The sequence below is a fragment of the Aulostomus chinensis genome, chromosome 10 (genome assembly GCF_037954235.1).
Source record: "Aulostomus chinensis isolate RoL2024-O1b breed Wild chromosome 10, RoL_Achi_v1.0, whole genome shotgun sequence".
In the NCBI taxonomy this organism is placed as follows: Eukaryota; Metazoa; Chordata; class Actinopteri; order Syngnathiformes; family Aulostomidae; genus Aulostomus; species Aulostomus chinensis.
In genome coordinates this window covers 16,966,118-16,978,155 of record NC_141329.1, presented here as the reverse complement: position 1 = coordinate 16,978,155, position 12,038 = coordinate 16,966,118, and the positions used below count along the sequence as shown (strand labels likewise).

The following is a 12,038-nucleotide window of genomic DNA, read 5'->3' as shown; positions in this document are numbered from 1 at the left end:
TGACTTTTGGGTGATATATATATATATATGTATATATATATATATATACATACATACATACATACACACACATATATATAATTTTAAGCACATTCAGTCCAAAATTTACTACATTCCACAGGCGCCACATTTACATTTATACATAGGACATTTGGGATGATGCACACTAATTAAATCAATCAAAGTAAAAAAAGACTTTACTCAAACATTTGAACTATAAGGGAGTTTTAATTTCCAGGCAGCAGTGGGAATAACGAATTAAAACTGCATCAAATACATTAAGCTATATTTTATGGATTTTGCCTCTAATAACAAAACGAAAATTCTGAAAACTACAAAAACATCAGAAATATTCACCACAAAATGAAAAAGACTTTTTTTGTCTGCAAAAAGTTGTCCAGGCAGCATGTTAAAACTGTTAAATATGGCAGAAATAGGCTGCCTTGCCACTTGATTGTGTTTTTTGGCACTTAAATTAGAGACATTTTGTGGCACAGTTCCTGGCAGTTGAGCCATCCTCCATCATTAACCAGTTGAAAATGGGATTGGCGGAGTGTTAAATGGCTCTGTGTGGAGCAGTCAGAGCCAAAGCAGGAAGAGGAGTGAAGCCAAAAATCTCTGCACCCGTCCAAGTGATTATTGTGTCTCTGGTATGAATCAGCATCCACCTAACTACATCTATTATTCTCTTTCATTTACCACAGCCATGAAGGATGGTCTATCTAACACCCCGGGGGCAGCTGCAGAGAGCAGGGCCAGTCTGTACCCAACCACCCAGGACACTGGCAGGAGGCTCCCTGTGGTGTCCACAGCCCCACCTATCAACATTCCAAACCACCACCCACTCTATAGGAATCCCTCCCAGCACCGGGCCACACTTGGCCCTCATGATCAGCCCTACTACTCTGAGAACAGTAGAGGATCCAGCACACATCTCAGCTCACAGCCCACCTTCACTGCCTTGACATCCTTGAGTCCACTGGATGATGGTGCAGAAAAGGCTTCTGACGGGAGCACTACAAACTCCAATGAACAAACAACCCAAGTTATGCATGCACTGTCTGCCATTTCTCACTCACATATCCACGATCCCTCCTCCAGCACATTTTTAAAGGATCCAGGACATACTGCAACCATGCTGCAAGCTACTACTGCAGCAGGGGACAGGGACATGGTGAGGCCAAAGCAGCCTGGCCTGAAGCAGAGCAACAAGGACGGAACCACCACCACCACTATCACAACCACCACGATCATCACCACCATTCAGGGTCCAGGTAACAATAATAAGATTACACTTTATACAGCAACTTTAAAATGCAGGGGCAACATACTAAGGGATGATATAAGATCAGACCTTCAGGGGTTCCCAGCCGAGGCAGGAAACTGACATGCAAAATCAACAATGCCCTGCACATGTTCAACTCCCTAAATCATCCCAAATTCCTATTCTGCGTATGATTATGTTAATTTCCAACATTTTTCAAAGTCTGGCTGGAGTGTTTTTCCACGTTCTGCTACTTCTATTCTGAAAATAGAAGATAACATGCAATTGAGAGTTGAAAGCAATAAATGTTTAATAAACGGTTGCTGTATTTGTCCACTTTCTCAACTAGTTCTTCTTTCTTTCTATACTGACTCATGCTTTCACTTTAAACAGAGAATTAATAATCTCACAAGAGGCAAGAAAATGGTGAGAATGAACATCAATTATTAATATCTAAAATATTGAATTATTGAGGGTTGCTGTGTGTAGGTAACCTCATTTTTACCTTACTCTCTCACCTCAAGCAAGATGTTTCCTCAGCAAAAGTCATAGAGATTTCCAACAGTGAAGATTTGTTCCAAGGCTTCAATTTATCAACATATTTTGTAAATACTCCATGGAAACCAATGTTTTCACAATGTTAAAACACAAACTTATTTCACTAAAATATAAGATGCAGCCGATAGGACTGCTTGAATCTTCTATTATCAGGATAAAAGCTATGTGTCTCACAACCCCCTCCTATGCTCTAAGCTGGGAAGACTAACATTAGAGTAAACCTAGGAGTCCCCTGGGAATGTCATCTCTCGTTACATTTCCTTGCATTCTGACATTGGACCTCCATTCTTGTTTCCAACCACAAGTTCTCATTTTTATATTTTTCTAACTTCGACTTGGAGTTTTAGTTTTTGTTCCGGTTCCTGTTGTAGCTCTTCAGTTCTTATTTTATTTTGTTAGCCATCTTCCTGTGTGGCTCCTGCGTCGGAGCTATCCTCCAGACCAGTATGTAGTTCACAAGTATATTGGCGAATTTACGCAACACTGTTGGAATCACTGGAAGAGAGAGAATTAAGGGAAAATGTTTCCTTTAGGTCTCTACAGTTAGAGGTATTTTGAGAAAGTGTTTCTCCACAGCTCATACAGATATCTTAGTAAAACCCAACTCTTGCTTACACGATCTCTTGCAATATAACACGTACCCAGCATTTCATAATGGATTTACCAAGCCATAATGTAAAATGTAAAAGATGTTTATGAAAGACACTGGTGTTCCTAGCTGATTTTTCCAAGTGTATATTTGCATTGCACCAGTTTTTGATCAGTCTTTTTAAGATCAGTGCTTTAAATTGGCTGCTTAACAAAGATGGAGGACTTGCATTAAGTATCCAAGCATCCTTGTTACGTTATCCATTGTTAAGTTACACTGTTGTGGGGGGAGATTTCTATCAAATGATGTTTATCTGTTCTGAGTGCTTCTGTGCTGACTTCAAACACACTCACTCACAGCCATGGGGTGGTTGTAAATTACACCAGCATCCCTGCATCACTCAGCCTTAATCAAGAGGTCCACTCAGGGTCTACAGGATATGATCCTTAGATCATCTAGTAGCAAGAGAAAGGATGTGGAAAATAAACATCAGGGTGGTGATTTGTTGGTGGATTTGAAGGTCAAGAGGAGAAACATGCAAGCAGCTGGACTAATCAACTCATCTGTGTGTAGGGGGAGAACAGGTCAAATGGACAGGCAGAGCTCTACGCAAAATCATATGGGCTCATTATTGGGACTGAGATCCCATTTATACCTGCTATTAACGTGTACCTACAGTTCTAAACAGTTGGTAGTGAGTCTGTGGACTGTATATAATTAGCATCTTGCCAATTGAGCACAAAGAAGTTAGAATCAAAGGGAAAAAATGGTTTAAACACTGTATAGCAGTGGAGGCAGGGAAATACTGTTAACGTTTTACTGGAGGTTCAGGCAAAGCAAGAACAATCCTTTCCAAGATAAGTACAAAAAAAAAGAATCAAGGCAGAAATACAAAATCATACAGGGAAAATCCAAGTGAATAAACAGGGAGGTTAAGAACCAAGAAAGCACAAATAATAAACAATATGGGATCCAGAAGGGGATCCAAAAGGCTAGATACAAAGATAATCTGGCAAGAAACAGAGCTGAGCTTCCTGCTATAACTACTGATGTTAAAGAGGCAACAAACCACATACAGTGTGTAGAAACTGCAGGGAAAGGTGGGCGTGGCAGCATCAAAACAGGCTGCAGGTGTGAGGAATCTGAGAGTAGGGTGGGCGTGACAGGCACTGAATGACAATACTGAATGATCTTGGCAAACTGGCAGAGATTGATTTGAGATCAGGGCAGATTCCTGACACTGAGAGAGAACAAAACAGTTTATGAGCTTAATGCATAATGTCAGTCATCTATAGAATGTAGTTTCTGAAGAGACTGGGGTATGATAGCTGAAAGTGTCAGAGGTGACTTGAAAAATTGAATAGTATGACTAAAAACTGAAAGATTGGGACAAATGAAAGTTTATCAGAGAGCTTTGTTGATTTAAATATATGAAATATATTTAATACTTCAGTTTTAATAAATAGTGTGCAAAATTTGAAAGGTTTAAAGGGAATTTTTTGTTGAGAAAACAGTTAAGTGGGCGTCATGATGAAGTAGTAATACCATATTGCAGTTGTATGCCTCTATGAAATTGGCTTTTCAATGTGACCTTTTACCACATTTCAAACTATAAAAAAATTCCCCCAAAATATTTTTGAGATCGAGCCATAGTATGAGTTAGTGGTCACCTTTCACCTTGACTACCAAAACTTTTTTGGTTTATCCTTGATTCCCAGTAGATGGTTGTTTGAAATATGAAGAAATTCCCTCAGGGCTTCCCTGAAACATCATACACACAGGACAACAATGGAGGCACTGTCGGTATAGGAGGATACCACACACACACACACACACACACACACGTACAGTCTTGAATGGGCACACTATATCATGTGCGTGTGTGTGCGCGTCGTTGTTACCATAGCACATGACCCTGATTATTTAGAGAATTGAATATGCCTCTTAATCAATCCACAATCACACCAGTATAACATAATATATAACATTTTTACTCATAATATAAAATATAAACTAGACCCAAACAGCATTAAACACCTTAAATGTCACCTACAGTCCAAAATTGTGTAGATTACACATGTCATGTATGTACAGTCGTATGCATATTCTCACTCCCAAGTGATTTTTGTGTAGACAGCATTTAATATAGAGTGTTGATTCTTTATTAACATCATGCACGCAATATAACAACACACCTGTGTTATATATAGATGACCTGAGTGTGTGTGTTGAATCATTCCCTATGTCTCTGCAGTTCCTTGCCAACTAAACCTGAGTGGGCCTGATGGTTACATCGAGGCTCCTCCTCCTCAGTCTAGCTCTGCCTTCCACTCCACTGTGGACTGCAGCTACATCATCACTGTCTATATGGGCTATGGAGTAGAGGTCCAGGTAAGACTATTACTCTAGTTATTCCTCACAATATACTGCAACAAAATGTTGTTAAAAGTCAATTATTACAAGTACAGCATTTATTCTTAGGCAACACCCACACTAATAATGTTTTTTTTAAAACACACAACTTTGACTACATTTTGCCTCACATCCACACAACGCAGACATTTGAAAACTCTGCTGCACGCCCTGTGTAAGTCTACGAAATCTGTGCAGTGTTGTGTTGAAAGAGACTTCTAATACCTGATGAAGATACTGTATGATGAGTAATGATGAACATACCGGAGACCACATGACTCTTGGAAAAAACTCATCTAACAGCCGCATTGAATATCAGAGGTTAATTTCGCATTGATAAAAAAAATTGCAGGCATAGCTTTGTGTTTCAGGAGTCTGTTGGTGTTATGGATAAGAAGTGATGAAAAAAAATATTTGAATGTTCTGATCTAAACACTGTGACTGCAGAACAGCAATCACGAGGGTGCCTCTGTCTCTATTCACCTGAATGATGAGGCAAAACTGCTAATGATAGTGAACTATTTCAGTCATCACCTGATGAATCTGTGAAGCCGTCATCACCTTCCTGAGCGAGATTACACCCAAACACTGAGTGTTGGTCATTGTTGGTCCAAATAAAAGGTCTCAAGTCTCACTTTTCCTGTAAATGACCACAAAGAGGATGTGCCCAGTGTCCATGAACACTCATGACATATTAAATATATATATATATATATATATATATATATATATATATATATACATATATATATATATATTTAATATGTGTATGCCTCTTAATCAATCCACAATCACACCAGTATGACATAATATATAACATTTTTACTCATAATATAAAATATAAACTAGACCTAGTATATATATATATATATATATATATATATATATATATATATATATATATAAATTCCTTCTGACATGCTCTTCAAACTCTCAAATCCCTGGTTTAAAAGGCAACCAGTGTGGCTATAACCTTAGAAAAACAGTGAGGTTTTTTAAGTACAATCACGTAAAAGCTAACTGAATGAGAAAATATGACACAGAATACAACTGGGTCATTAATTGTGTTAATGTGTCTGATTTTTACCAACCTTCATATTACTTTGGTCAAACTGGCCTAGTTCATGTCTCTAAATAACTGACTGACTAATGGTTTTGCTTCACATTTGATGACTTTCCCTCATTTAATGGTGCGACAGGGAAATGTATAACTAACATCATTGCATGTTGTTGATGTCCTGTACACATGTATACATTTTGTATTATTTGACTTTTTTTGGTCAAATTAATCGCAAGCTGTATAGTACATTAAAAATATCCCCATTTTACGCTTTTTTTTTTTGGTTGATATTGAAGGTATGATGTACTTTGGGACCTTCAAAGGCCTTGCAAGCCTTAACAAAACATAACCACTGAGAATCGCTTTTCACTCAACATGAGCGAACATATACAGTATATTGTAACTGGCCCTGCAGTCTTCTGTGCAAATTTTCCCAGTGCTCTTTGTTCTCTGTCTCAAATGAAAAATGGCAATTAAGCTTTTCTCTCAGTAATGTTTCATCAGAGAACTTCGACATGGAGCAGAATGTGTCTATTGTGGAGGTATCAGATTATGAGGCATTTTCCTTTGATGTGTTGACCCTGCTGTTGTCTCTACACCACCAACAAACACCTCCACATGCCTCCTCATTATTGTACTGCTAATTTTAGGAAATTGTACCACTTGCCTGGGGTACTTGGACACTCTAAATTGACCATAGGTGTGGCTGTGAATCTAAATGGTTGTCTGTCTATATGTGTTGGCTCTGCGCTGGACTGGCAACTGGTCCAGGGTGAACCTTGCCTCTCGCCCGAAGGCTGCTGGGATAGGCTTCAAATCACATGTTCAAAATGTAAGCGTAGTTGTTAAATGCTAATATACTGCAATGTCCATTTTATTAAAAGCCACAGCCTGTATCTCTTGGGGAAAAAAAACACAACTTTTTTGTGACTGCATGAATATCCATGGTGCCGGGATGCAAGGGTTGGTTAAAAAGGCTCTGCTGTGCCACCATGTATTGGCAAGATATGACAAATTCTGTATTCCCCGATGGAGGGTAGGGCTTTGCAGCACCATGCACACCCTACTCCTAACACCTTCCTGCAGCCATGGGTCTATGCTTCTCAACACTTACATCTTATCCTTAATGTTAAGAGTTCATAGTGAAAAGATTCATGCATTTGTTGATTATGTAACAACAATCTAGTGAAAAGCATTTTTTTATGATTTCAAACTGGCTACAAATGTAAGACCTTGAAAAGAAAGAGTTCAGACTGTGTCCCTCTGTCTATCGCAAATGGTTCATTCTTCTCTTGATAAAAAAAAGTCTTCAACTGTGGCAACTACTTGATTAAACTATCGACATACTGTCAATAATAGACATGTCATAAATAGGTCTGTGATGGTAGTACCATAGCTGACAGTAGTTGCTATGAACATGTTGTTCAAGTGTCTAAATGGATTGGCTTCCTCAGGGCAACATGCTGGCAGCATAATCAATATGGTGTTGAAACTAATGAAATGGGCAGACTGACCTATGACCAGCTGTTATATATGAGCATACGATGTGCTGTCAGTGGACATGTAATGACTCCAGTCTGACATTGTATTTGCAAATCATTTTCACTGTTTAAAGTGATGAAACACTGAGAATGTACTGACAGGAAGCTTCACTAGTTAGTTTTCTGTACGTGCAGAGATAAGAAGCAACCAGAGAAAACACAGAAGCATAGCGTGGTATGAATGTAGAGATGACACATGGAGAAAAACACTCTGTCACAGGAGCAGAGAGCACATTTCATTCTCATGCAGGCTTAGAAATACAGGAAGTTTGATTATGTTTTCAGCTGTATGAATGGTAACTGCAAGGGCAGGCACACGTCTGTTATGGTGAAATGTCTCCTCTTTTTTTAAAGAGGCTGATTTAATGTTTGATGCATGAACAGAGGAAACTCCAACAATGGAAGTAATATTTTGAGCTTCAGTGTAACTCATAGGTACCACAGCAGAAGCAACTTTCACTATTGTTCGCCTTTTATTCCTTGTCATCTAATGCATTTTTCCCCTCCATCCACATCACTAAAGTATTCTCTGCCATATTTTTTCTGTCTAAACCAATTGAATCAGAAAATAACCTATTTGCCATACTTTGTCCAAACCTGGCAATGATGTTATTAACTTATTTTTTTAAGGAGTGTAGACATTTGCTGATTACACAATCATTTGTAGGTTTATTACATTGTACATTTCTTGCTGATTAGCGAAGTTACTGTCCACAGTTGGCTCATCAATGTACATGCCTCAGTGTATTTTTTTATATTTTAAGGACACAAATCTTCTTCCTCATCAAGGCTCATTGGTACACTAGAGCATAAAGTCTTTCTTTTTTTTGTCCATCTGGCTGCTTCTCTAACAATCCATCCATCTATCCATTTTCTTCCGCTTATCCTGTTAAGGGTCGTGGGTGGGGCCAGGAGCCTATGCCAGCAGCTTTTGGACTTGAGGCGGGGTATAACCTGGACGGGTTGCCAGTCCATCAAAGGGCCAACACATATAGACAGACAACCATTCACACTCACAGCCACACCTACGGTCAATTTAGAGTATCCAATTAGCCTTGTCTACATTTGCATGTCTTTACACTGTTGGGAGGAAGCCAGATTACCCGGAGAGAGCCCATGCAAGCACAGAGAGAACATGCAAACTCCACACAGAAAGACCCCATGCCCGAGCCAGGACTCAAACCCAGAACCTTCTTGCTGTGAGGCGACAGTGCTAACCACTGCACAACCATGCTACCCCCTCCAACAATCCCTTTATTCCATTTCCAGATACTTATGGTGTGCCCCCTCCACTGCCTCACAATTTACATACATATGCTGCTGTTGTCTCCTGAAAACCAGATATCAAGTCATAAGTGGGGAGCCAATGCTGACCCTCAGATCTTCGAGTTTTTGTTCAGCAAGTACTTTGTTGGACTTATACTCTTTCTAGGCAGATTGCCCCAGCTGTCTGCTATGTGTAGCTCACTTGGGTTTGTATGACAACTGGGGAAAAAAAAAGAGAGAAAAAATGCAATGGATTGTCAGAACTCTAGCAGCAGGATCCAGCAAGTCCACGTTCACCTACCAAACATTTGAGCAAATATAGCAGTGCACATAGATCACTGTTAGAAGATTAGCTTTCATATATATTTGAGTTAATTTAAAACATAACGTAATAACTTTGTGATTTTTGTGTCTACAATCATGTGATTATTCTACCAGCCTGAAACAGCTGAACAGAAAGTAACGGAACAGTAAGTAAAGGACATAATACATAGTACAGCTGTTTACAGAAAACTGAAAACTTGTTAGTTGAGTCAAATAGTTTATGGAGTTGGGAAGATTAAAATACATAGCTGGAAACAGTGAGTCATAACACCTCCACTGTATGAGTAGAGTTAGAAAAGAAAAGTCTGTGGTACCTTGTAAAGTCATGAAGTTTATGATAACAAAACTAATACAATTTATTCTTAAAGCCAAGTCTTTTCAAGTCTTTGTTTCACTGCCATGAAGTCATACAATTTGCTATCATTCACTACAGATGTTGACATGCTGTTGAAACATGGATTATTTATGTATCTCTATTTTAATCTATTAATAGCAACATTTAGCAAATGGATCACTATACAGAATGAAAGTGACATGTATAATCTGATGAATGGCTCCCACTAGCTTAAGGCCATTATGGAAATGAACTCAAGATGACCAATGTCACCTCCACAAATGTGTTTGGCCCGTAGACAACGTCAGGCGCTCCAGATGATTACAGCCACTCTTTTCACTCTAGGGCAGCATTCAGTGTCGTTTTGAAGCATCTGACCTTTTTGGCGAGACTTATGTGATGATTTAAGTAGCGCCCTTGTCTCTACCTGAAAACCCCCTCAACCACATGATTAACTCCAAGAGCTTTGCTTCCTGCTGCTCATAAAATATACAATGGCCATTATGAGGCTGACCTTCCGGATTCCTGGCCTAATATATTTAGGATAAAAAATGAATATGTGGTGACAAATCATTGTCATTGTCTGCTGCTTCCTGTCACTGTTGGGTAGAGGAAAGTAGCAGACAAACAGACAGATTTGGCATGAGAAGAGAGGGGATTCCTCAAAGTAACATATTTTTGTACAGTTGATCACCACCTGAAATTAAAGTGTGATAGTGTAGTACGGTCTTTGTCGTCGTCCTCCGCTTATCTGGTTGGTCTGGGTCGTGGGGGCAGCAGCCTCAGCAAGGAAACTCAGACTGTCCTCTCCCCAGCCACTTCCACCAGCTCTTCAGGGGGAATCCCGAGGTGTTCCCAGGCCAGCTGAGAGCTATAATCCCTCCAGCGTATCCCGGGTCAGCCTCAAGGCCTCCTCCTGGTTGGGCATGCCTGGAACACCTCCCGAGAGAGGCGTCCAGGAGGCATCCTCACCAGATACCCGAACCACCTCAACCAACTCCTCTCGACATGAAGGAGCAGTGGCTCAACTCTGAGTACCTCCCGAATGACTGAGCTTCTCACCCTATCTCTCAGAGAGAGCCCAGCCACCCTGTGGAGGAAACTCATTTCGGCCGCTTGTATTTGCGATCTTGTTCTTTTGGTCATTACCAAAAGCTCATGACCATAGGTGAGGGTTGGAACATAGATTGACCAATAAATCAAGAGCCTTGCCTTCTGGCTAAGCTCCCTCTTCACTACAACTAATTGGTTTAGCACACACATCACTGTAGATGCTGTCCCAATCCGCCTGTCAATCTCCTGCTCCATCCTACCCTCACTCGTGAACAATACCCCAAGATACTTAAACTCCTCCACCTGAGGCAGGACCTCTTCCCCGACCTGGAGTGGGCAGGCCACCCTTTACCGGCTGAGAACCATGGTCTCAGATTTGGAGGTGCTGATTCACATCCCAGCCACTTAACATTTGCCACATTCGGTTGCAAACTGTCCCAGCAAGAGCTGGAGGTCTTGGCCTGATGGAGCTAAGAGGACCACATCATCTGCAAAAAGCAGAGACGACATCCTCCCACCACCAAACTCGACCCCCCTCCATCACCCGGCTGCGCCTAGAAATTCTGCCCATAAAAGTTATGAACAGAACCGGTGACAAAGGGCAGCCTTGGCGGAGTCCAACCCTCACCGGGAACAAGTCCAACCTCCTGCTGGAAAGTTGATCAGACTCTCACTCCTCTGGTAGAAAGACTGACCGGCCCTTTGTAAGGGGCCATCAACCCTATACTCCCGGAGTACCCCCCACGGGGTGCCCCTGGTAACATGGTTATAAGCCTTCTCCAGATCCACAAAAGATATGTGGACTGGTGAAGAGCTGATCCACATTTCCATGGCCAGGACAAAAACTGCACTGCTCCTCCTCAATCTGAGGTTCGACTATGGCCCTGACCCTCCTCGCCAGTACCCCAGTGTAGACCTTTCCAGGGAAGCTGAGTAATGTGATCCCCCAATAGCTGGAACACACCTTCTGGTCCCCTTTCTTAAAGATGGGAACCACCATGCCGGTCTGCCACTCCAAAGGCACATTGTCCATGCAATGTTGCAGAGACATGATAACCAAGACAGCCCCACAACATCCAGAGCCTTGAGATACCCAGGGCGGATCTCATCCACCCCCAGAGCTCTGCCACCGCGTTGCTTAATTGCCTCGGCGACTTCTTTCTGCCTCAGAGATTGGACGACCCCCCCCCCCCCCCCAAGTACTCCCCAAACTCTGTTTCTTCCATGGAATACGTGTTGGTGGGATTACTCCCACCACCCAATTATCTCTCCAATTGACATCAGCAGCCTCCCATCCCCACTGTTAACATTATGGGCAAGTTGTCACCTTCCCCTCGAGGCAACAGACAGTTTGCCAGAACCTTTGCAGAGCCAACTGATAGTCATTCTCCATGGCCTCACCAAGCTCCTCCCATGCCCGAGTTTTTGCCCTGGAGACCCAAAGGCTAACCATGCCCTACAAGCCTCGTTCTTCAGTCTTCTGCCGCAACTGGCCCCAGCAGCCTTACAGCCACAGCTCACAACAGCCACCTCGACAATGGCAGAGCGGAACATGGCCCATTCGGACTCAATGTTCCCTACTGTCCCCAGGATGTGGTCAAAGCTCTGTCATCGGTGGGAGTTGAAGATCATTCTGA

The 12,038-nt window shown here is 41.5% G+C and overlaps 1 protein-coding gene across 1 annotated transcript in view; it reads left to right on the top strand.

The window, feature by feature from the left end:
- The window catches only part of LOC147254531 (seizure protein 6 homolog), a 200,563-nt gene that overhangs the window by 68,100 nt on the left and 120,425 nt on the right, over window positions 1-12,038 (top strand). The window contains exons 2-3 of the mRNA XM_086216175.1: window positions 705-1,274; window positions 4,666-4,802. Coding sequence (XP_086072301.1) covers window positions 705-1,274; window positions 4,666-4,802 — 707 coding nt within the window. The remainder of the gene's footprint in view (window positions 1-704; window positions 1,275-4,665; window positions 4,803-12,038) is intronic.